The sequence below is a fragment of the Ziziphus jujuba genome, chromosome 8, assembly GCF_031755915.1.
Source record: "Ziziphus jujuba cultivar Dongzao chromosome 8, ASM3175591v1".
In the NCBI taxonomy this organism is placed as follows: Eukaryota; Viridiplantae; Streptophyta; class Magnoliopsida; order Rosales; family Rhamnaceae; genus Ziziphus; species Ziziphus jujuba.
This window is the reverse complement of record NC_083386.1, coordinates 2,175,104-2,202,173: the sequence shown is the minus strand read 5'-3', so window position 1 is coordinate 2,202,173 and position 27,070 is coordinate 2,175,104. Positions and strand designations below refer to the sequence as shown.

The 27,070-nt window shown below is 32.6% G+C and overlaps 2 protein-coding genes across 2 annotated transcripts in view; one reads left to right on the top strand and one right to left on the bottom strand.

Moving 5' to 3' along the window:
- Positions 1-27,070, top strand: part of LOC107412847 (nascent polypeptide-associated complex subunit alpha-like protein 1) — a 444,693-nt gene that overhangs the window by 92,495 nt on the left and 325,128 nt on the right. The gene's annotated exons all lie outside the window — the stretch shown is intronic.
- Positions 18,042-22,760, bottom strand: LOC107412785 (uncharacterized). Its single transcript, XM_048469946.2, has 3 exons — positions 22,346-22,760; positions 19,035-19,573; positions 18,042-18,351 (listed from the first exon to the last, which is right to left on the bottom strand). The coding sequence occupies exons 1-3, from the start codon at positions 22,758-22,760 to the stop codon at positions 18,148-18,150; spliced, it is 1,158 nt and encodes a 385-aa protein (XP_048325903.1). The 3' UTR covers positions 18,042-18,147.

The following is a 27,070-nucleotide window of genomic DNA, read 5'->3' as shown; positions in this document are numbered from 1 at the left end:
TGAAAAACTAATTTATCCAGGAATTGATTGGTACCAACGCTTAAAAGAAAATGTTGAAGGAAGGAAAGAAAGAAATCAGATCAACTACATAATCACCCCAGTAACTTCGCGCATTTGGATTTGTTTTGCTTCTAGTATCATTCCTTCGAAAGCTAAAGAATTAAGGAATTGTGGGGTAAAATTTATCACTCTTTAAACATTTGCACAAATGTGGAAAGTACATTTAAAATGCTTCATTTACAAAATAATTTGGATTCTGTTATCTAATTTATTTAGATTGTTCAAATCTAGATAGATTGCAGATCCTAATTATATATTTTCTTTTTTGTCTCTAAATAATATTTGTTTTATTATATTTTTTTTCTTACCGAAACCTCAACACTTTAAAGATTCGAAAATTGCAGACTTCAAAGTCCAAACAAAGCATATAAGATGGTAATGTCATAAAACCCATCAAAATGGTCCCCAATCCCCCACATATAGACGCGTCTATTAGATCTCAAATTTGGACCATTCATGCATAATCCATAAAATGCCAATCTTGATACTGATATTTGGTAGTTAGTTCAAATGAGTAAAAAATTTAAATATAGAGTTTCTTCAGCTAGCATTGGCTGATCATTCATTTAATTACTAGACAAATAGCATTATCTTGATTAGGATAAAAATGCTCTGTTTATTTCTAAACAAAATTCCTGATAGGCAAATTTACTCTGTTTTAGAAAAAGCTTGGCGATTTACAATCTTTTGATTATATTAACAAGCTTGACCACGGTCCTAAAGCATTAAAAAGTTTTCCAATTCTAAGATTGCATAGACTATGTAATTCTAGAAGCAAAAATTTAGGATTATGTGGTCAATGCACTAGATATGAAAAGAAAGAAAAAAAAAAGGGTATGAAAAAGTACGAATTTTTTTTTTTTCTTTTGTAAAAATTAGAAATAATTCACGTGCATCGAATTGAACCATATAGATCCCAAACAAAATTTACAAAAGAATTTAAAGAAATCCAAAAATAATTAAGAAACCTCAAACTATAGGAAACAAGTAATAAGATTTCTTTGATAACATACGTGTCCAATAATTTCAATATATGTTTAATATTTGCACTAGAAACCTCTAAAATGTTCCATATCATCCAAATAACGAAAAGAAATAAATCCATAAGAAAACCTAATTAATTTTAGTAACAAATAATATCAAATTTAGTTGTCAGAGAGCCCTTTTAGCTCCTTCATGTTTTCTTCGCAGTTTTAGTGCAATAGTATCAAATTTAGAACATGTACACCTTCATTACAAAAACACATTGAAGATGTTACCAATGTCCAGGTTACCGTGACAATTTCCATGAAAAGTATTAAAGAAACCTTTAAAATAAAATAGTAAAGAGTAATTAAATATGCAAAAGTTTTTTAAATTGCAAAGGGAGTATGTAAAATTACACTGCAAATATATTACAAGAGCAAGGCAGCAACTACAATTGTTAGGACCTGTCTAAGATCTCTCACCGTAATCCTAGGCAAGCCCTGATCCCAGGAAAACACAACCGAACCTTCCAATGGAAAATTCGACAGCATCTTCTCTAAGGGTAGGACTTACCACAAAATTCCTTGCACATAAAACACACTCCAATAAACACCACCTTATTCCTCCCACCTTACTATAATTTATTACCATAAATTTCCAGAACTTCAAATAAATGACAGGGAACTAGTGTAGAATTAAATAAATAAATGTCCAAATAGTATACAGAGCGTTATCCACTACAATTGAATATGAAATTTAATACAATATAAGATAAAAAGAAATAATACAAGATAGAAAGGAAAGGAAAAGCCTCTTTAATCCTCATCATAAATCCATCACTTTAAAATCCATCAATTTCAAATCCATCCATTTAAATATAACCATTTTCAACACCATGAAAACCTAATCCATAAATAATCAAATGTATAAATATGGATTTTGAACTCAATACTTTAATACAATTATTTTTCTCAAAATCTTAAAATCAATTTATATCAAAATCACATAAATTTCATATTTGCTTAAATCCACATAAGTACATTTATTATACGCAATTAATTCTATAATATAAATTTAACAATAATCGATCATAATTTAAATCCATAACTTCTTTAAAACCAAATATATGAAATCCATGCAATATATGCTTAAATCAATAAACTTTTGGCATCATAAATTCAAAAATAAATTTAATAAGAATTTAAGACTTAATTTATTTAAAAACCCAAAATATAATTTTTGATGCAATACATGCATTAAGTCAACATAAATCATCATAATAAGCTCAAATAACAATCCCTTCAATATTAAACATATATAGCACATTTTTCATAAATTCAATTAGCACCATATATATATATATATATATATATATTTTCACAATCCCAAAATATAGTTTGGTGACATTACATATATTAATAAATCATAATTTGACATTATAAATTTTAAATATCAATTCCTCTCAATATCAACATATTTATTTTCCATAATTTCAAATAACACAAAATATATATTTTTAATAGTCCCCAAAATAGTTTTAAAGGTGAGTTACTCACCTCGAACACGCAATCCAACCAAGATCCTCCATAGGATCAATTCTACGGCTCACACGTGCTCCTAAAATAACAATATTACATAACTGAAATAAATTAATATTTTATTTGGGTAAATAATACCCGGTACCCGGAGGGTTTAACACAAACATTAACCAAAATTTGTAAGTAATATACCGAAACGAAGCTTATGGAACGAGGATCACATTATCGGCCTCCATTGACCCCAATTCCGCCGGTAACCAATCCAATCCAAACAATTTATGATATTTTAAACCCGATCCAATCCAATTGATATAAAAATTCAATCCAAACCTCTAAAAATAGATTGGATTGGTCGATTTGAATGGGTTGGATTAGATTTTATCCACTCCTAATGTATACACCTTTTCTCTCACTAAGGTGTGGCAATGTATACACCTTTTCTCTCACTAAGGTGTGGCATTGAAGTTTCTTTTACAGATGGGCTTCAGCTCTCAGGTAAGATGCAAAGTGAGGGTCAGTCTCTGCATTTGAGCCTTTGTGAGGATGAAGACAATCTTTTGTGAATCACGTTTGATAGCCCCTTTTTTTTTAATTTATTTTTATTTGGCAACAATCTTTGTTAAAGCTAAGGGTTTTAGCTATTGAAGTGACATTTTGAGAGAGGCAAAAAGAAAAATATTTAATATCATGTGAATCCTATATATTCTATCTTTATTTTCAAAAATACTTAATAATTTTAAATAATTCAGTCACACTTATTTTGCTTCCATTTAAATTTTTTTCTCTTTTTTACATGATCTTATAAAATAATTTAAATACCTTTGGAATTAAAAAAAAAAACACTTAATAATTTTTTATACATTTAAGATTATTTACAGACTTAAATAATTTTATCATTTTATCATTAAAATATTTTATCCCATATTTTACATATACATTTTTCATTTTCTATTAGAAATTTTTGGATTTACTATATTTTATTAAATTTGATTTACATATTTAGAAATATTAAACATCTATTAATTTATAATTATGAAAAAAAAAAAGAATTTTACATAAAAAATACTAAAATTTAGGAAAAAAATATATTAAACTTTTTTATTAAATATTTATTTTGTATAAATATTTTTTTATTTTCCAATTATATATCTATATATTTATAAATATTAATTTTGATTTATAACACATCTTTTTATTTTTGTTCCCAAAAAAAAAGAAAGCAAATCTTATTTTTTCAAACTTTTTTTTTTCCCTATTGATTTACATCCAAAACATAGAACAAAAATTGGAGAAAAAAGAAGCAAGATGCCATGGATTGTGACCAAAGAACATAAAGCACATTTTTCCCAATCTTCCCGATTGTCATCTATTGGGACCAATAAATAAGCAGAATGCAGAATGCCATGGGGGAGGAAAAAAAAAGAAAAAAAAAACTATTTTCTTCTATTGATTTATACAAGGATCAAAAAATTATTATTGATGGCAATATCGAGAGTTTAAAATACAGAAATTTCCGTAAAAATTATCGAAAAATATCTAATATCGATAAAAAATTATAAAAAATGATGGAAATTTATTTTAAAAAATGAAAATTTTTATTAAAACTTTAGAATTAACTTATTTAATCCATTAATTATCAAATTGATTATAAAACTTGCTAAAATATTGAATAGATGTTTTATTCTTTTTAGTAAATTGATTTATAATAAGCATTAATGACCATAGATGAATTATTATTAATAAAAATATATCAAAAAATACATATATGATAAAATTATATATTAACTAAAATATATAAAATGATTATTACAATTACATTGTAGTTTATAAATGTCATCTTAATACCACATAGAACTTCTGGGTGGTTGAAAATCATTGGTTTCTTTCTCATTTTAATTTTGAGATGTGAAATGTGAGAAGTAGTTATGAAAAGATATATCTCTTTGATAATTTTGTATATAATTATTAATATGCCAATCATATGGGTCTTGTATTATTGGTTGACTATGTGCATAACTACTATTATCTGATGGTTGAGTTTGAGATGGTACCCATGAGTTGCTATTTGATGACATTCTATAAATATCCATTGAATAAGGGTTATAAAAATGACTTCCAACCCTTATAGATCCAAAATTCATATAAATCGAATATTCTTTTTGTTGTGACATCTCCATTATAGATTTCTCTTTATGTATATAGTCTTTTCCAATAGCACAAAATCCTTAACTTGCATCTCTACTCCCATGATCTTCATCTTGTGTTGCATGTGTGTAATATTGTTCACCAGTAAATGAACTTAATTCAACTTTTTAGCTTGGTGATTCTCTTTGGACACTACCTCTTTTAATTTCTAATTCAGATAATTTATTGAAGTTATCTTCATCACCACTGGGGCTAGAGTGACGACTAAGAGTCTCAAATTATAAATGTGTACCACCTAATGGAGCTCTCTCATAAGCCTTTGAAATGAATCACCACTACTAGAATTTACTTTTTCAGCAATCACTTTTGAACATTTCACCACTACTAGAATTTACTTTTTCAGCAATCACTTTTGAACATTTATTCCCTCTTTTTTAGCTTGTTAAGCAATTTTTGGATCAGGATTTCCTTCATGATCATCTAAATGAACATCTCTAATCCATTGGTACATTTGGTCGCCATCTTCAACATCATCTTCTATTATAGTTTCAAATATTATTATTGGATCCAAGTCTTGATGATTTTCTTCTTCTTCCATATCCCTCAACTTGAGTTTTATATTATAATAACAACATACTAGTTTTTCAATTCTACTATATGCTAGTCTATTTCTTTGTTTTGTATGCATTAATGCAAAAGTGCTCCAATTTCTTTCATAGGCAGAGGATGATGCTGCTTGTGACAAAACTTTCAATGCCGATTTTCTTATTGTAGGTGCACTATTACCATACATGACCCACCATTCAACTGTTACAAATAATTATTATATAATTATATATTTGTACTATTACATCAATTAATATTCACATACTACAATATTTGAACTTACCAGGAGACATCTTTTTTCTAGAAGCAATTGTTGTTGGTCTTGCAATAAGAGCATCTCCAATGGCTTTGTACATTGATTTTGTCCATTTAAAAATCTTTTGCCACATTAGATAAATTGATAAAGTTTCAAAAAAATCTTCTCCAATGTTTCTGTATATTAGTTCTATCAAGCTGATGTGGCAACAAAAGAAATGGAAGCCGTGAAGGACACTGTCTACTTCTAGAAACTTTGTTAGACAGACTGTGTCAATATTTTATTTATTTTAATTGACTTTTGTTATAAGAAAAATAACTTCTGCGTGGACTTTGGTTTTTTTTAATTAGATATAGTTTTAAAATTAAAAAATTACAGATTAGCATTTTAGAACATTTTAAACAGAATTCATTGGAGAAAAATTGTCTAAAACATTATCCATTAAATAGAAAGAATGTCATATAAGCATGAATACTTTCCAATATCAATACTATATAAACTCTAATAGAAAGAACCATTGGAGATGCTCTAAGTAAAACTTATTAATATTATTCAATTCAATTCATTCTATTTTGAGTATATCACTAAATGTCCAAAAAGCAATTAAAGAGTAAAAAAAAATTATCAATAAAGTTAATTTGATAAAAAATTTTACTAAATATCAATAATATTTATAAATTTTAAAAAAAATAAAAAAAATTTCATTAATATTTTGGAAATTTCAGTGGAAATTTCATGAAAATTATAGATTTTTTAACCAAATCGTTAAGGATTTAATGTGAATATTTTACAGAAATTTCAATGGATCTTATGGAAATTTTATCTATTTCCATTTCAACCTCTTCAAAATATAAAAATATCGAAAAAATTTTAAAAAAATATCAAATATTTTAAACCTTCATTTATATGCATAACATCTTTTTCAAAGCAAAAGAACAAAAAAATTGAAGCATTTTCCCTTTTCTTCTTCACCGATCTGAGTATTTCACTGGCCAAAACGATTACACTTCGATTGGGACCAAAGTGACACCGGACCTGGTCACCTTCTATGCACTAAAATGACCAAGAAGAAGAAACTCACAAGAAAAAAGAAACCCCAGAAAATATGAAACCAAAAAGAATAAATAAAAAAAATGAAAAGCGAAAACCCACAAAAGCAAAACAAAACCTCGTAAATAAAGAAGAATGGGCTTGTCCCCAAAGAATTTTTTTATTTTTTTATTTTTTCTAACTTTAAAAGAAGATCAAGAACCCAACAAAACATCTTCATTATTATTATTACTATTATTATTATTGTTATTATTTCCTTACAAAAAGAGAATGGCAAGATTGGCTATGGCTAAGCTTCTCTGGCGAGGCACAGATCCTGAAGAAGAAAGGAACAAGGAGAAGTGTTGGGAAAAAGAGGAAGCGAAAAAAGGAAAGGGAAGCATCCGGTTTGAATGGTTGGGTGGTGGGGTGAGGTTCACGATCCCTAGTGTCACGGACTTGTTTGTGTACCCTTCAAGCCGTGCGGCCTTAGTTGCTATTCCGACCCTTTGTTGCAACTAAGTAAGCCTTTTTCCCACTAAAGAGAAAGCTAAGCAAAGAAAGCTAGAGCACAAAGAGAGTTTGGGAGAATGAAAGTATATTGCTTAAATGAGAGCTTTACAAGAGTAGCTTGGATTCTTGAATCCTTGGATGTTCTTGGATTCTTGGATTCTTGGATGGTTTGGCCAAATGAGGCCTCCACCTATTTATAGGCATGCAAAGTCTAATCCTACGGCTATAATTGCTTTAATCCTACGGTGGAGAATGGGTGTCTAGATCCTTCCCACCTCCTTTACAAAAATATCTAAAGAAACATCTAGAAATGGATATGTACATGGCTTGACCTAGAGTTCTCCACAAGGTTCTAGAGAATTCTATACTACTCTAGGTGCTTGGTCCATTGTAAGGCCCAAAATAGGCCCAAAATGGAGAGAATGCCCACCAAGTGTTTGATGAAATGCCCCAACCGTGACATTCTCCCCCACCTATGCCGTCGACGTCCTCGTCGAGCTTGCTTCATGGAACCTCTTGATGTGATCTTCAAATTGCCAAAGCGCAGTAGCAGGTTCCCAACTTGCTTCGCTATCGGGAAGTCCTTTCCATTGCACCAAGTACTCATGATTCGGATGGTTATCCCTTCCATGAACTACTCGATCAGCTAAGATGCTCTCCACATCCTTGTCATAAGTGTTGTAGACACCTATTGGTGCTCGCTTGGACTCCCCTCTTGTATGGTCTTCCTCATCCTTGTAGTATGGCTTTAGACAACTTACATGGAAGACCGGGTGAAGTTTGAGTGTAGGAGGTAACTCCACCTTATAAGATACCTTGCCCACCTTCTTGTTGATCGGAAATGGCCCTTTATATCGGCGAACAAGGCCTTTGTGTAGCCCTCGGGTAGACTTGTGTTGGGATGGAAGGATTTTGACGAACACCAAGTCTCCCACTTGATACTCCACGTGCCTTCTTTTTGTGTCGGCCCATTTCTTCATTTTCTTGGTTGCTTTCGCAGGTGGTTTTGCACTGGGCTCCAACTCGATGCAATGATCCACCTCCCTCCTTGGTGGAAGTTTCTTGGGTAGTTCGGGTGGCATGACATCTTTAAACTCTTCAAGGACTTGGCTAATCTCCTTTGGTGGCTCCTTGGGAGTAACTTCTTTCTCCTCACGTAATGTAGCAAGGAATGTAGCATCTCCCTTCCTTATCCCTTTCTTGAGTTGTATGGCAGAGAGATGGTTGGAAGTTCTCGGCTTGTGCATTGTCGGGACCATGCAAGGGCCTCCCTCCATTATACACACCGTGTTATAGCGAGGGAGTGGTACCACATTGAATTGCCTAAGAAATTCCATGCCAAGCACAATATCAAAGTCATCCATAGGAGCAATGGAGAAGTTGACTTTACCCTGCCAAGTACCGATGTGTAACTCCACGTTACGAGCCATGCTATCTAGTGGTTTAGCTGCAGCATTCACAGTCTTTAACCACCCTTGACCCTTGTCAAGTTTTAGGCCAAGCCTTATGGCCTCCTCCCTCTTTATGAAATTGTGAGATGCTCTGGTGTCCACCATGACTTGAGCATCCTTACCATTAATACGTGCCGCAACGTACATGAGGGAGTTGTCCTTTGCATTGTGAGCTGGGATCGGTCTAGCCTTCAATGAGTTAAGGAGTTGTAGACAACCCATTTGTGTTTGCTCTTGAGTTTCCCTCTCTTCGAGCATGGCACTTAAGGACTTCCTCTTCGGACAATCTCTTGCCCAATGGGGACCATCACATAAGAAGCAATTTTCCTTCGGCTTGAATTCGGGCTTGCCTCCTTTCTTCCAATCTTTGTTAGGTAGTGGTGGCCTTCTTGGAAACTCCTTACTTTGGGGAGTTTTATGGAACTTGGCTCCCCCACCTTCAATATAATTATTCTTAGGCTTAGAGTTGGAGGACTCACCTCGCCTATATTCGACAAGCGTTTCAACCGTAGTGAGGGCGGTGGAAATATCTTGTACTCCCCTTCGTTGAAGCTCTTGGTATGCCCACGATTGCAACCCATCCATGAAGTTGAAAAGGAGATCCTCCTCACTCATGTTGGGAATTTGGAGCATTAACCCAGAGAATTGCTCCACATATTCACGGATGGATCGTTGGTGCTTCAACTCCTTCATGCGTTTCCTAGCATCATTCGCCACATTCTCGGGATAGAATTGCTTTTTCAATTCACTCTTTAAATCTTCCCAAGAATTGATGGCGCATATGCCTTTCTTCATTTCTTCATGCTTTCTATGCCACCATACCGCAGCAAGATTAGTAAGATAGAGGGTAGCGGTGTTTACCTTTTGCTTCTCGTCTTGGAAATCCAATGCCTCGAAGTACCGTTCCATATGCCACATGTAGTTGTCCAACTCCTTTGCATCCCTTCTCCCACTAAACTCCTTGGGCTTAGGAGCATCTACCCTTGGAGTAGAGACTATTTGTTGGGTAGTGACCGTGCCACTAGTTGCAGCTATCTTGCATAACGCCCAATCCTCACGTGTCTCCTCTAAACTCTTCTTAAACTCATCTAATTAAGCTTGCATAAGGGACAAGGTTTCAATTACCTTTGTTTGGAAAGCTTGGCTTTCATGACGCCATGCCTCGGTGTTGGCCTCGTTGGTGCTTTGCATGGTACCTCTAAGCTCCCCCACTTGGTCACCCACACGACCATCGAGCTCCTCCATGCCTTGCTCCACCTGATCAAGCCGCTCTAACATATCGGCAACAGCCAACTCCATCTTGACCACCTTGGTCTCCATGGCGGTGAGAACGTCCTTCGACTTTGAATGCCCACGTCCCTTCCTTGCAGCTTCGGGGATGACCTCCCTTCCCCTTGCTTCTTCAATCACAACCTCTGATGAAGACATGTTGCTCTAGATGCTAGCTTTAACCTTGGCTCTGATACCACTTGTCACGGACTTGTTTGTGTACCCTTCAAGCCGTGCGGCCTTAGTTGCTATTCCGACCCTTTGTTGCAACTAAGTAAGCCTTTTTCCCACTAAAGAGAAAGCTAAGCAAAGAAAGCTAGAGCACAAAGAGAGTTTGGGAGAATGAAAGTATATTGCTTAAAAGAGAGCTTTACAAGAGTAGCTTGGATTCTTGAATCCTTGGATGTTCTTGGATTCTTGGATGGTTTGGCCAAATGAGGCCTCCACCTATTTATAGGCATGCAAAGTCTAATCCTACGGCTATAATTGCTTTAATCCTATGGTGGAGAATGGGTGTCTAGATCCTTCCCACCTCCTTTACAAAAATATCTAAAGAAACATCTAGAAATGGATATGTACATGGCTTGACCTAGAGTTCTCCACAAGGTTCTAGAGAATTCTATACTACTCTAGGTGCTTGGTCCATTGTAAGGCCCAAAATAGGCCCAAAATGGAGAGAATGCCCACCAAGTGTTTGATGAAATGCCCCAACCGTGACACTAGAAAATCTATATATATATATATATATATATTTTAAATTTTATAAACCATAAATAATTATTAATTTAATTAAAATAATTTGGTTTTTTATTTTTATATAATATATTGCATGTTTTTCAATGAATATAGGATAAAAATTTTCAGCTTTTCAAACCTTTAATTATATTTAATTATTATTTTACCTTTTTCAATTAAACATAATGAAAATTAACTAATGACAGGATGTGTTTATATAATGTTTCAAATCATATGATACCTTCTTAAACAGGGATAAAAAAACAGGAATCCATGTAATATCAATCCAAAGAAAAAAGCAAGAGAAAAAAAAGCAAAGTTTCTTTTTGTTTTGTTTTGTTTTGTTTTTTTTGTTTTTTGTTTTTTTTTTTTTTTGGCAACTATCTTTTTTAAAGCTAAGAGTTTTAGCTATGGAAGTGACACTTTGAAATGTTTCTGGTAAATGACACTTTGACATGCTTGGTAGGGAAAAGTATTGGATGAGGGGGAGAAAAGAAAAAGCAGTGAGGAAGAAGAAAGACGGAATGGAAGACTCATTTCTTATTTGGTAGAAGCAGGGGAAAAGAAAATTTAAGTGGTAGAAGCAGGGGAAAAGAAAATTTAAGTGGATAGTATGTGCAAATTTTACAAACCCATCAAAATTGATCATTCTACAAGTCAATAGATTGAGGGAAGTGAGAAAGTAACCAAATACTTCTTAGAGAGCTTAGCAGCCATAAAAATATGTAGCTGCGAGCCATATATATATATATATATATATGTATTATTTTGGGCAAAAGTGAGCAAAAGTAAAGTTGTTTACATTTTTTTTTTTCTGTCAATAATAAACTTATTCACATGGAAAAGAAATTTGTATAATACAGAGCGCTAACCTGTTCCAAGAATACAGCCAAACAATGCCAACTTTCTTTTGGGTATTCTTTCTTTATGGTTTTATTTATTTCCAAGGGAAAACTTCCAAATCATTATCAAGATATTATATGTGCAAAATACTCGTATTCTGTAAAAGGGGTAGCTTGCAAATTTCCCAAGAAACTCTCTTATTAAATGGGAATTTCATTTTCTCTTTTGTAGGAGGACCCAGCATCTAACTTAAACACAAGTTGCTCATCCACAAAATAAAAAGAAAACAGCAAATTGTTGAAAAATGAAAGTGGACTGGAAGAGCTGACTATCAGGTAAACCGAGTTTGAACTTGAATAGCTCTAAGGTGGCTCTAAGGTAGTTGAATATATAAAATTGATATATATATATATATATATATGTTAGAAATTGAGGGGAAAAATGTTCTGGAAATTGCTTGAAATTTAGGGAAATTGCAATTTTAAAGGGAAGAACACAATTCACAAATTTCATTGTCCATGATTTACTAGCTTTTTTCCTGTCCACTTTCTCCATCCTCATCCAATTTAGTTCACCAGCATTTGGAAAATTATTTACCCATTATTTCACAATGAACATGAAAACCAGTTTAACAAGTGCTTTGCTTGTCTTTATGATGTGTGCTTTTAAGTAAGGTATAAAGGCAGTACTCTCTCCTGGACAAGCACAAAATTTTTCTAACATTCCATTCATGGCCACCGTCACGGTAACCTCAAAGTTGGTAAATTTCCAATGTGCTTTTGAAGTGAAAGGAAACATGTACCTAAATTTGATATTGTTGTACTTAAATTGTGAAGAAAAGATGGAGCCAGAGGGGTTAAAAATTGTGAAGAAAACATGAAGGAGCAAGTGGGGTCGTTGAAATTAAGACATTATCGTTACTAAAATTGATTGGGTTTCTTTATATTATTTCTTTCCTTTTGTTATTTGGATGATTTGGAACATGTGATAGCTTCATATCCAGTGCCATATGATCCTATTGTTTATTTCATAGAGTTATAGTACGTGTAATCTTAGATTTGGAAAACTTATATTCATTAGGACCATGGTCAAGATGTATGTAGTCAAAAGATAACACATTGCAATGCTCTGTTTTTAAAACAGAGCAACTTTCACAAATTGCCATCCTCTATTTTTTTGAAAACAGAGCTAACTTTACCTAATAGTAGGAATCTGCTTAGAAATATTGACCGAAGATGAACTAGCTGAGAGAGAGAACTAGCTATTGTCGACCAAAGAATGAGTGGTGCAACTCCATGTCATCTTCATTGCACGTGGCATCTCCTTCAGACATGCCATCCACACAAATGAGGATCACATCAAACCAATTTCAATCGAATGTTGATTTCCCCATACTTCATCCAAATGAACCAAATCACACACATCTAAGCGTCAGCACCAACCAAAATGGAAACAGTTGTTAAAAGAGATAAGTATTTGTAAAACAGCGCAAGGTGATAAGAAGTAACACTTTCAAAAGTTAAAAGTGTAACGTTTTGAACATTCTATAAGTTTCGGTTATGTATATATTACATTATATATTGTAAACAATCAAGACTCAAGAGCATCAATTCAAGTGTGAAGTATTCATTCTGCACAATATTACTATTTTTTCCCTGTCTTTTGCCTTTACTCAAATATGAATTTCAACATCTTTGGTGCTTTTATTTATTAATAAATTTTAATTCCCTTTTTAGAAACTTGGTTTCTTCTTTAATTTTCTTTCCTCTCGGTCTTTTTCTCTTTGTTATTGTTTTTTTTCCCTAATTTTTTTTTCCAAGATCTTAATAAGAGTTGCTATGAAACTGTAATGATTTTTATCCAATCTAGATAAAAAAGTGCAATCAAAAAAAAGAAAAGGAAAAAAACTTGTAATTAATTAATCAAAATCAAATTGAAGGCAGTGCATTATATCATAAAACTAATAGTGGAGTTCATTGGCAGTACTTAACAATATCCATCACAGCTAATACAATACATAGGGAGTTCCATCATTGACATGCAATTTGAATTTAAATGTAATCTTTCAACTCCAGAGTCCAAAATGACTTCTGACACTATTGCGAGGCTCATGTCTTCTAGCTATTGCATATAACTTGGCCAGTAATAGAGAAGGTAAAATAACAAAGCTGAAGAAGCAAATAAACAAGATGGGAATGCCATTGCCAGTAATATAATAGTCATCCTGGGAGGCCTTGTGGTTTTCTTCTCCAAGGATGACTGCCTTTATACTTTTGTCGAAAGCAAAAACCATCATGCAAAGTGAGACCATTGTAAGATATGCTGTCCAAGCAACTGGGAATAAAGTAACTGCGAACAGTTTTCCAAATTGTGTGAGAAAAAAGTGGAGAAACAAGGATGCAGTAGATAGAACAAAAGCCAATTGATCATAAAATAGAAACTTATTGAATGCTTTAGTTCCGTGGAGAACTGGTAGCCCCATGTCGTAACCACCGGGCATTTGGAAAGCGGCTGCAAAAGTGGCAGTAGCTATGATTGTTGCTACCAGTAAATTGAGGTTGTTGAAATGTCGCAAAATAATATGAATATAATATGAATTTATGTATATACGTGTGGATCTACAGATGTAAACAAAATACAAGGAAAATAAATAAATCAAAGATTAGATTTGAAACCTATGAGCCTTAGTATTCGATCTGCTGGTTGAAAAATAGTCCGAGGCCTGTGTGATACCACAGTGTCCTTAAGACAATTTCCGTCCCACCGATGCAAATGTTTTCTGACGGTTGTCTCCCAGGATACAACGGAATCGAAAGCTTTTGGATGCAGCACCACCAAAACTTTCCCTTGAACTTTCAGTATACCTTTTCTTTACCACTCTCTAAATGCAAACCTTTTGTTTTTTTGAAAATCTTTTCACTGTTCAAACAAGAATAAAAAACCAATTGTTTTCCCTACTCTCTTCTCCCTTTTTTTTCTCGTACCCCAAAAAAACCTTTTTCCCTTTTTTTTTTTTTTCAAAAAATCTTTTCTTTTCCTTCTTTTACCCTTTCCTTTCCCAAAAAACCCAAAACGGTAAAAAAATAAATTTCATTTAATGCCCACTATTACAAACCGTCCAAATCATTCAAATTCCTTAAAACGTTACAATCCCTCACATGAATGATTTGACTACTTGGACTATGCAAGACTCTGGTGGTAAAGCTCTGCAGTTGGAACCTACATAGGATAGGTGGATATTACTCTTTGAACTTTCCCTTGTGCAACTATATCTTCTTTACTGACTAATGGTAGATGTGATATCTTTGAACCATTTTGTCGTTTGTGTAAATGATAACATAGTTCACACAGATTCCTCCCTGGTACACTTTAGTTTTCACTGTTGTGTTCATTTTGGCCTTGAACACCTATCTGGTTCTGTGAGAGTTTCTAAAGAATTGTGCCCTTATCAATTTTCCTTTGAAGCGGCCAGGTGATTCCTATTTCCAATGTAATCAGCATAACTATGCATAGATTACTAAACACACACTTTTAGGAATCATTAAAAGCATACTTCATGCTTAACCTCTATCTATCACTGTTTCATCATAGGAATGGACAGAGGATTAACCCCCACGGTGATTCATACTAGTCTTTACAATTGCATTGTCCCATTGAACCTAGATCTTGGGATCTCCAATCAACTAGGTTGGGTTTCCATCGTATCGCCTTTACTCACAGGCTTCAATCCCATTCCCCTTGATGACTTCTCAACTAGTTCTCTATTTAACCCTTTGGTTAGCGGATCCGCAATGTTATCCTTTGACTTTACATAGTCTATCGAGATAACTCCAGTTGAGATTAACTGTCTAATAGAATTGTATCTACGACGAATATGTCTAGACTTTCCATTATACATAATATTTTGTGCCCTGCCAATCGCAGATTGACTATCACAATGTATACTTATAGCGGGCACAGGTTTAGGCCACCTTGGAATGTCCTCTAAGAATTGGCGTAGCCATTCTGCCTCTTCTCCACATTTATCTAATGCGATGAACTCTGATTCCATCATGGATCGAGCTATCACTGTTTGTTTTGAGGACTTCCACGTTACAGCTGCACCCGCTAATGTAAATACATAGCCACTAGTGGATTTTGAATCCTTTATATCTGATATCCAGTTAGCATCACTGTATCCTTCTAATACAGCAGGATATCTCGTATAGTGTAGTCCGTCTTCACGAGTATATCGTAAGTATCTTAATACTCTAACAATTCCTTTCTAATGTTCATCATTTGGATCACTCGTGTATCTACTTAGTCTACTTATAGCATAGGCTAAGTCTGGTCTTGTACAATTCATTAAGTACATCAGACTTCCAATCACCCTTGCATATTCCACTTGAGCTACACTCTCTCTTTTATTCTTAGATAAGTGTAAACTCACATCAATGGGTGTTCTGGCTATATTAATGTCATTTTTACTAAAATTAGCCAGTATTTTATCTACATAATGTGTTTGACTAAGAATGATACCATTTGAAGTCCTCGTGATTTTCATCCCTAAAATCACATTTGCAACCCCCATATCTTTCATATCAAATTTGGATTTCAACATCACTTTTGTAGTTTGGACCATATTGTCGTCACTACCTACTATGAGTATGTCATCTATATACAGACAAAGAATGACATATCCATTCTCTGTATCTTTTACATAGATGCACTTATCACACTCATTTATCTTAAATCCATCACTAAGCACGGCACTATCAAATTTTTGATGCCATTGCTTTGGAGCTTGTTTAAGTCCATACAAGGATTTTACCAATCTACAGACTTTCTTTTCTTGTCCTGGTGCGGAGAAACCCCCAGGTTGCTCCATGTAGATCTCTTCATCGAGATCTCCATTAAGAAAGGCTGTTTTCACATCCATTTGATGTACTTCAAGATTCCGCAATGCAGCAATCGCCAATACCATCCTTATGGAATTTATTCTCGTCACCGGAGAATAAGTATCAAAATAGTCAAGGCCTTCTTGTTGCTTGTATCCTTTAATTACAAGCCTTGCCTTGTATTTATCTATTGTTCCATCTACTTTCATCTTCCTTTTAAATATCCATTTGTAACCAAATGATTTGCAACCTAGAGGAAGATCTACTAGTTCGCAGGTATGATTTTGCAATATGGAATCAATCTCACTTTTTATGGCTTCTTTCCATAAATTTCCTTCAGAAGAACTAACAGCTTCTTGGAAGCTTTGATAGGTTGACACGTGGCGTCTCTGATGGTCGACACGTGGCCTTGCTACTGTGCTACACATGGCATCTCCACGGTTCGCCACGTAGCCTTGCCACTGTGCACGGTGTCACTGTTCATCTACCACGTGGTTCTCTCTCATGGACACACGTGGCGTGCCCATACCAATTGGGCCACTGTTCATGTGGGCTGGGTCTTATCTGGGCTTGGGCCTTGGGTTGAACAGTAGCCTGTTCTAATCTGGGTTGGGCCTTTGAACTGGGCCATCTCCAACAGTACCCAATTTCAGACCCATTAACCCAAAATCCGGCCCGTTTACCCATTTTTAACCCTTCTTCAACCTCCAACCGGGTCAAATTCGACCCATTTTACTGGTAAACGGGTTTTTTGACCCGGTTCATATTTTTTCACCTCTTTTTCACTAATCCAGCACCAAAAAATGCCTGAAAATCATCAAAAATCTTAAAATTCATGGGTAATTCAATTTTGAAAAAAAAAATTTTAATTTTAAACAATGATAAGGAATTGCCCAAGAATTTTCAAACCCATAAGAAACAGCTTTCTCACAAACCCAACACAACAAATAGATCAAATCATGGACATGTATATTTTACAAAAATATTTATAAACATTTGAATAAGTAAAAACAAAAAATACCACATGTCCATCACACAACCCACTCGGGTTTGAAGCCTTTTTTTTTTTTTTTAAACAAAAAACTTTACACCCGAAAGTCACTAATCAGCAACAAGATTGAACAATCCACATATATAAACATATATTCATGCTGAAAGTTGTCTTAAGATTGTCGCAAAATAATATGAATATAATATGAATATATGTATATACAGGTGGATCTATAGATGTAAACAAAATACAAGGAAAATAAACAAATCAAAGATTAGATTTGAAACCTGTGAGTCTTAGTATTCGATCTGCTGGTTGAAAAATCGTCCAAGACCCGTGTGATACCACAGTGTCCTTAAGACAATTTCCATCCCACCGGTGCAGATGTTTTCTGATGGTTGTCTCCCAGGATACAACGGAATCGAAAGCTTTTGGATGCAGCACCACCAAAACTTTCCCTCGAACTTTCAGTATACCTTTGCTTTACCACTCTCTAAATGCAAACCATTTTTTTTTTTTAAATCTTTTCACTGTTCAAACAAGAATAAAAAACCAATTGTTTTCCCTACTCTCTTCTCCCTCTTTTTTCTCATACCCCAGAAAAACCTTTTTCTCTTTTTTTTTTTTTAAATCTTTTCTTTTCCTTCTTTTACTCTTTCCTTTCCCAAAAAAACCCAAAACGGTAACTAAATAAATTTCATTTAATGCCCACTATTACAAACCGTCCAAATCATTCAAATTCCTTAAAACGTTACATGAAATCCTTCATCATAGTCCCAAATCCTCCTTCATTTTTATACGTGTTCTTCTTGTCTGATGATACCATTACCATCTTTTCAAACTGTTTCCTGTCGGCTTCTTCATTGTCTTAAGCTTGTATTTCATCCTTTTTCTTTTCCTTACTCTCTGCTTCATTAGTTTGCTGCTTACAACCGGCTTCGTCTTCTTCAATTTGTATTTTATCTTTTTTCTTTTCCTTACTCTCTGCTTCATTTGTTTTTCTTGTATCCACCTTCTGTTCAGAGCGTGGTGGTAAAACAATTTCTATCTCCAAATTCACCATGATCTTCAACTGACCACATGCATGTATGTAATCCATTACACTTTTCAATTATATCAATCAGCTTGAAAATATTTATTAATGCCAACACGCATGTCTGTGGATGCATGAAATTAACCAGTACTATAATTGGTTTCAGAAAGGAAGATCGGCATAGGGACAAAAGTACTACAACAATAAACATATATATATATATATACACACACACAATATGATTAAATTATGGGGGTTAAATACATACATAAAACACCTTAACTATATATTGTTGACATTATAAATAATGACCCTAAACCATAACATTTCTTCTATAAAAAAGGAACAAAAAAAAACTTTAAAATTACATGAATATTAGTATTATTACATGAATATTAGTATTACTTTTCAAAAATAAAGAATTATAAATCAAAGTATTGAATTGCTTCTCTATATAAATATAGTGGAAACAAATATATATATATATATATAATTTATTTTTTGACCACTTCTATGTTTATTCTTTTAATTTTCTTAATCTCATACCTAATAAATATTTTTTTTTCCTAAGTTAATGCTTGGCTAATGATGTATTATGTGTTCCATCAAATATTCCCTAATGTACATTTGAGTCATATTAAATCATATATGCATATTGATTAGATGATGTAAACCATGCATTCATATATAGTTCTATTTTGCATGTGTGCCAAAAAACTTACCATTTCAGTATCTTGTAGCTCCTTGTTTGATAGGATTATGTCGACAAATGTCTCCTTGTCCTTATTTGTAGCTCCTTTGTCAATTCTTGAGTCATTTGTAAGACTTTTTAAAATATGGAAATCTCCTATAGTAGCGGCTACATGCAAAGCTGTATTTCCTTTCTTATCTTTCAGGTTTATAAGATCTTGAAATGCCATGGCCCGTTCTAGGAAAAATTTCACTGCCATTTCATCTCTACTTTCCACTGCAATATGAAGAGCTGTCCGACCATTGTTATCCAACAACTCACAAACTTCTGGACATCTTTTCATCAGCACTTTCATGACAGCATTATGTCCTTTCTTTGCTGCAATGTGAAGGGCTGACATACCTTCTTTGTTCCTTGAGAAAGGAAGGCTCTTACTATCTTTTTTCAAAAATCCTTCAACAAGTTTCTCGTTGCCAATATGTGCGGCATAGTGAAGAGGAGTCCATCCAAAATCATCAGCTTGTTCTAATGTTAAAGCCTGAATTTGTTTTAGAACCAGACGCCCAAAATCTACATAGGAATTGACAAATTGTAAAACTGAATTTTTATTTTTAAATCATTATTTCAAATGACATCCTTAATAATCGATATGGTGGTGATCTTATATTAGAGCATATTCCTAATAGAACATAATTAATAATAATATTAATATTGTAGTTTACTACGATCCTGATGCAATTTTTTTTTCTCTTCTTCTTTTGGTAAAGACATTGCATAAGTTTAGTGAAGCAACCTTTTCTAAATGTTGAACCCCAAAAAAAAAAAAATAAACCCCTTTCTTAATCATGCCCTTTTTTTTTTTTTTCCTAAATATGTGTCTTAGCAGGTGTTCTGCCCAAGTGTTAAGAAGGATTGACTTTTGGTCTTGTAATGACTATTTATGATCATGAGTAATATGGGAAAATACACGAACCAAATGTTTACACGTCAAGTTCAAATATTTCCTTCTTTTTTCAGAAATTTTAAACGGTTAAGGAGTCGATTTAATATTATACTTCAACAAAAGGAGAAAAATTGAAAGTTTTGGGGAGGAGGATTTCACTTAGAACTAGCCGAACCTAAGACATGGAGATGTATTCATAGTAGTTCTTACCACGCCATGCTAAACCTACAAATAAAATGAATGAATTCATAAATACACTAACTCAAAATTTTGAAAACTTTTGGACTCTATTAATCTTACGTATCAACATGAGAAATATTCAATGCGAGAGCAAATAAGGAAAATTATTATTTTTCTTTTACTCAAATAATAAACTTGACTAAGAGAACCCACCTTATATATATATAAATATATATAAATTAGTCTTTTATCATGAAGTCTTAATAAATTTTTCATTAGGACTTTACTTATTAATTTTTTGATTTTCAATAACTAAGATTTAAAAATATATTTGAGTTTTTACATAAATAAAATAAAATATTAAAATTTTAATACAATAAAATAAACTTTATCAGGCTCATATAAATTTTAAATGTATTTTTATTATCAACTTTTAAAAAAATCAAATGGCTTATAAATATAAAAACTTTATAAAATATCATGATAAAAGACTAATATATATATATAGAAATTTCACTATCCTGATATCCACATAGAATTTGATGATGTACATATATATATATATATATATGACAAGTTCCTAGGAAAATTGAATGTCATATATATATATATATATATATCTAAATAGAGAGATGCAACTAAATGTTTTAGCAATGGAAGAGAACGATAAATGTAATGAGAATTTATATCTTGAAGGAAAAGAATGCTTCTGCCTGTCTTTTTTATGTCATGTCTACGTAAGCAAAGAAGTTTACGTGAGATAGTTCTAGCCAGTAAATAATCGAGCACAATCCTAACACTCCATAGTGAATCAAACTCTTCCCAAGTTAAAGATACAAGACCTACAAGGAATAATTGGAAAAGGACAGAATCTTTAGTCTAAATGATATCCAAACATTCTTTTTTTTTTTTTTAATGTTTACTTCTAAAATAAGGAGGAATGAAAATTTTGTTCAGATGGAAAGTTTATTCTTGGTTTTATTACTAGATCCAACTCCATCTTACAAATACATAGTTAAATAGTTCAGTGGTTTTACTTTTACCAATAAACTCAGAAATTGGTGGCATTCACATATGGTCCTTTTCAGCAAAATTTGTTTTTTAAATGAAATTGTAAATTTTGATTTTTGTATGTTTAGAATTTAAAAATGTGAATGGAAATAATTTTTAAGACAATTTGATAAAAAGGTGAATGGTAAAATTTATAAAGAACTTATTGTTTTGATAAATATTATTATTACAAATAAATTTGTAAGAGAAAAAAATTTATTTAGAATTTTTTATTTTTGTTCTAATTATAATTATAATTAAACTCTATAATTTTAAAAAATTAGCATCATATTCATTTATCAATTTTTATCAGTTACTTTAAACCATTAAAAATCATAATTATATTTTTATAACATTATTATTTAACTACAAACCGCCCGTTCTTAGCATTTTTTTGTTAAATTAATTGATAAAAACTAATAATTAATCTATTTTGTTAGATTTAGCATACTAGAAGAAGATTATCGTTTTAATAATGATTTTTCAAAAATATAAAATGTAAGTATAGTTATAGCAAAATTAAGGAATTCAAATGAAAATTTTTCTTTATAAAAAACTTATTACAAAACAACGATGTCAATTCATATGTATGATTAAATATCTACGGTGGATACTACAAATAAAAATAATATAAACTGTTAATAATTTATTATATGTTGTTGTAGATTATAAGGACGGCAAATAATATGTAACAGGCTAATATTTGTAATTAACAGTTAAATAACATAAAAAAAATGTTAATAAAATTTGCAAAAAGCTTGTGTGATTTATCATTTAATAAGAAAACAACACTTAGAAACTTTATTAAAAAAATAACATTTAGCAAGCTAAAGGAGCAAATGTAACCAATAAAATTTTTAATAAGTGCTATTAATTTAAGTGGATGTGAACTATGACGATATATATATATATATATATTTACATATATAATAAAGAAAAGAAGAACAACAAATAGATATTTTCCATTTTGTACATAAATACCACAAATGCAGAAAACTATTAAAATTTTCAACAATAAAACTAAAATATATTTTTCCATTTAAAAAAAGTAAATATGGGAAAGCATGAAAGAATAAAAGAAAAGAAATTAATGTCATTGTTTAGGATATGCAGGGCAACTTGGCGAAAGCATCTATCCACCGCCATGAAAAGAGGAGAGTCTCCTTCGCCGTTTACTAGAAATGCCAAATTGGGGTCTTCTTCAATTAGTAACTTGACAACCTCCAAGTGATTATGGCGAACAGCTTCATGAAGCGCTGTATCTTTCTCATTATTCTCCATGGTCAGCAGCTTCTTGTTTTGCTCAACATCTGTCTTTCTTGCCATTTCCACTAGAATTTTTATAGTATCCAGATGCCCTAACTTTGCTGCAATGTGAAGTGAAGTGTTTCCTTCATTGTTTTGCTTGTAAAGAAAATGCAGCAGATGATCTTCTTTTATATTATGTTGCTGTAAATTCCCAGATTTAGCTGCTATATGAAGAATAGTGTTGTTTTGGTCGTGGGATCTGTTTTTGTCCACATTAACAAACAGATTGTGGTCGCTTAATCCATTGATTGCAGCATTATACAATACACCATCCATCGTAACCTACCTTGCCAGATATTTTGGATCCAATCTCAACTCTCTCTCTCTCTCTCTCTCTCTCTCTCTCTCTCTATCTTATCTTTATCTTATCTTGCATCTAACTATGTATATATAAAGGAGAAATGAACTTTGAGTGACGGGTGTGAATGTCCATTTGGCATGTTTCTTTAAATCAATTGTTCATTGGGCCACTAAAATTTGGTTCTGCGAATTGAATTTTAAAATTTAGAATTATTTGAGTTAAACCTTGAAATTTCAAATTTATTGCAAATTAGTTCAATCTTGGGATTATTGCAAATAAAACATGGTGATAAGCGAAGCGCATGGTTGCCTAGGTTAGTGCATTTGGCCCCATCCTTTTCTTTTATTTAAGAAAGAAATTCACACCCTATTATTAATAGGTGGCTGTGACGCAATGAAAAAAATAATATAAAATAAAATAAATATTTTTTTTAAACTTTTCAAATTTTTTGTTGAAAAATAAATTATGCTGATGTCATGTAATGGTAAATTTTACCGTTAGTTAATTAGATTGATGTATAACAAATTTAAAACTACAAAGTTCAATTTAAGGAATTCCAAACTCCATAATTCAATTTGCATAATTCTAAAATTTAAAGTGCTAATCAGCAATTAACTATTTTTATTTTTTCTTTCTTACGTTCTCACTAATGTTATTGTTACAAATCTTTCTCTTAACTTAACACTCCATTCCCTTAAACCAAACCACTTCTTTCCTTTCATTTTCTCTTTGTACAAACCTATTCTTTCTATGCTTGCCTTTTATCTTGTCAAGAAATAGAAAGAATCAAAAGAAAATAATAAAAGTTTTCATTCATTTTCACTTAACTAAAAGCAGAGAATGAGCTCAGATTTCCAAACAACTTGTAGCGTTAGGATAAAAGTAGGATTATTCTTTACTCTTTGGGTGTATTACAGATAAAACATGATGAAAAGCGAAGTGCATGGTTCACGTCCCCAAGAAATACGTTTGTTTTTTTATTTTTTTTTCAATTTTATAAAATATAAATAGTTATTAATTTAATTAAAATAAATTGGTTTTTTGTTTTTATATAATGTATTGCATGTTTTCTAATCAATATAGGATAAAATTTTTCAGCTTTTCAAACTTTTAATTATATTTTACCCTTTGTCAATTAAATATAATGAAAATTAACTAATGATGGGATGTGTTTCAATAATGTTTCAAATTATATGATACTTTCTTAAACAGGGATAAAAGGACAGGAATCCATATAATATTAATCCAAAGAAAAAAGCAAGAGGAAAGAAAAAAAAAAAAAGCAAAGTTTCTTTTTCAAATGGTTTTCATGTAAGATCCCACATCGGTTGGAAAGGGGAACAATCATGCCTTATAAGAGGATGTTGATACATTTCCCTTGAGAGGTCTTTTAAAACCGTGCGGGCTGGGCCCAAAGCGGACAATATCTCATGCGAGTGAATTGGACTGTTACTGTCAGGACCCGTCCAAAATTCCTCACCGGAACCCTAGACAAGCCCTAATCCCAAGAAAACCCTACCGGACCCTCCAATGGAAAATCCAGCAGAATCTCCCCTAAGGGTTGGACTTACCACAATTTTCCTGCACTGAAAACACACTTCTATAAACACCACCTTATTCCTCCCACATTACTACAGATTAATTCCACAAATTTGCAACACTTCAAAATAATAATAGGAAAGCAATGCACAATTAATACATAATGTCCAAGACAGTATACAGAGCTTCATAAAGTACCACTAAGTATAGAATTTATACAACAAGGATGAAAGAAATATTACAATAGAAATAAATGAAGATAAGGAGAACTTCTCGAATTATGACAGCGATGAAGATCAAGTTCGCTCCGGATGAACGTCGACAAATCTTTGTACCTAGGGGAACGAAATTTAGAAATATGAGATGCTAATCATGTCAGTGAGTGACCCTATCTACTGGACAATTATAATAGTAACAATAATTATATTAAACTTGATTAATTAACAATAAATAAGTAAATAAATAATAATTAATTATTGGAAAATAATACTTTCTCTCAAAACCCTCACCATTCACTCGGTTGTAAAAGTTTCCCTTTTAAAACATTTTTACAAAACCCATTATTTGTATTCCCCGAAAACCAAGGAACCAATTATTCAACTAAATATCAAATAAAATATAATAAATCAAGCATCCAAAATTCATAATGAAAATAAAATAGAAATAGAATAAAAATAATTTTGTAACAATTACTAAATGATTGATAATGTCATAAACAAATAATACAAAAAATATTAATGAAATTTACATTAAGACAATTCAGGAAATAATTAAAATAATTAAAATAAATCAATTTATTGAATAATTAAGCAAGGGAAAAAAATTAAATCAAATTGAAACCTCCATTGAAATAAATAAAAACAACATTAAATATATTCTTAATTTAAATACAATTTCAAAATATTTATTTTGAAATCTAAGTTCTGAAAATCACTTGATGCACCCACTATATACCAGTGGCGCCAACAGTACCTAGCGTCCTGAGGTACTGCCAGACAGGAGGTTAAAGAGAGAAACTGGCATACGGTCGCATGGTGTCCCACCGCGCCGCTGCAAACAAGTGTCCCGGCCATGGAGGGACGACCTACCCTCATCCGATGGCGACCACAGAACAACCCCATAAATCACCTGCGCGCTACTCACACCCACTTGCGCGCTAATCATATCCATGTGCGCACTAATCACATCCATATACACAGAACACCGATACGTGTATGGTGCATCTAAAAAAAATTATAAAACCAATATATTTATTTTAAATTCTCAAACTCTCATAAATATCATTGGGTTTATTCCATCCAATTAAACCCGTAATTTTCCGCATTCTCTTTTTAAATCATCATCATAAATTTATCGCATAAATTCCATCAATTTCAAATCCACCAGCTCTCAATTCCATCAATTTAAATATTCAAATTTTCCAATGGCATAAATATTTTTGAAACATAATAAATTAAGTCAATATTTCTTTCTCAAATACTCAAAAAAACCACTTTGAATCAAATATGTCATTTAATCCTCATAAAAGTCACAATAATCAAAATTCTCATAAATATGCATTTCAAACACATAATAAATCCATCAATAAAATTATCAATAATTTAAAATAAATATTCCTTCAATTACTCAAAATTCAAAATATAAATAAATCACATAAAAATTCCAAAATTCGAAAATCCATATAAATGCATTTTTATTGCTTGAAATAAGCTCACAATAATTTCAACAATAAATCAAAAATGTTAAAATCATAATTTCTTTAAATATCAAATTTTCATAAAATGAATTTTCATAATTTATCAAAATCGAAATATGCTTCGGTGCACACACATATACACATTTCAAATTGTCCAAATATTAGCATCAAAATTTAATTTGCAATTTATCACATAATTAATATAATATAAACATCCAAATATTAAAATATAACGAAATATAATTAATTGACACCCGAAAATAATTTTGAAGGTGGGTCACTCACCTTAAACACGTGTATCAATCAATATCCTCCGCAGAATAAACTCCACTACCCACAAGTGCACTTAAAATATCCACAATACACAAAACTAATTAATTTAATCAGGTAACTCGCAAAAGGGTACCCAGAGAGAGAACACAAACGATAACCAAAATTGACGAGTAATATACTGAATCTAAGCTTGAGTGACGAGGATTACGAATCCGGTCTTACTTCCCAGAGATCGAACCCGAGGTGGCCGGAATCTCGCCGGAAAGCTTTCAGGATTCAACTCCTCGATTCTCTTAATCCGTTGAGATTTGAGGAAAGGGGACACCCGATTTGGGTTTAGAGGGTCGAAATTAGTAGGAAAGGAGGGGCGGTGTAGTCAAAAACTCATCAGAAAGTGAATTTTCCCGGCGACCCACCGTGGTCACCGGAACCCATCACTGTTGGCAGTGCGTCCGGTGGCCACTGGCCGTGATTTTTGGTGGGAAGGTAGATCTAGTGATGGGTAACTCAATGGGACTGGCGGTGAGGCAAACAGTGGCCGGAATAGGGAGAAATCGGGGTTTGAAGGAATCGATGCTGCCGCCGGAAAAAGCCTCGATCCGGGTGCGTCGGCTGTCGATTGGCCGTGGTTTTTGGCTGGCTGGCCGATTTTCAGTGGTCTTCAAGGTGGGGTGGCGTGTGTGAGGAAAGGGTGGCCGGAAAATCGCTAAGTGGCGGTGGCCGGTCGGTTCTCTCTCTAGCTCTCTCTCTCTCTCTCTCCTCCCCTCTTTCTCTCTC

Bases quoted from the DNA above. Each gene is read 5' to 3' on its own strand.
- LOC107412785 (XM_048469946.2), bottom strand. From the start codon at position 22,760: ATGGATGGTGTATTGTATAATGCTGCAATCAATGGATTAAGCGACCAC. The intron at 19,574-22,345 runs GCGAAGGAGACT...ATTCCTATGTAG, and splicing joins TTTGGCATTTCTAGTAAACG to ATTTTGGGCGTCTGGTTCTA. The intron at 18,352-19,034 runs GTAAGTTTTTTG...GCATGTGGTCAG, and splicing joins AGCTACAAGATACTGAAATG to TTGAAGATCATGGTGAATTT.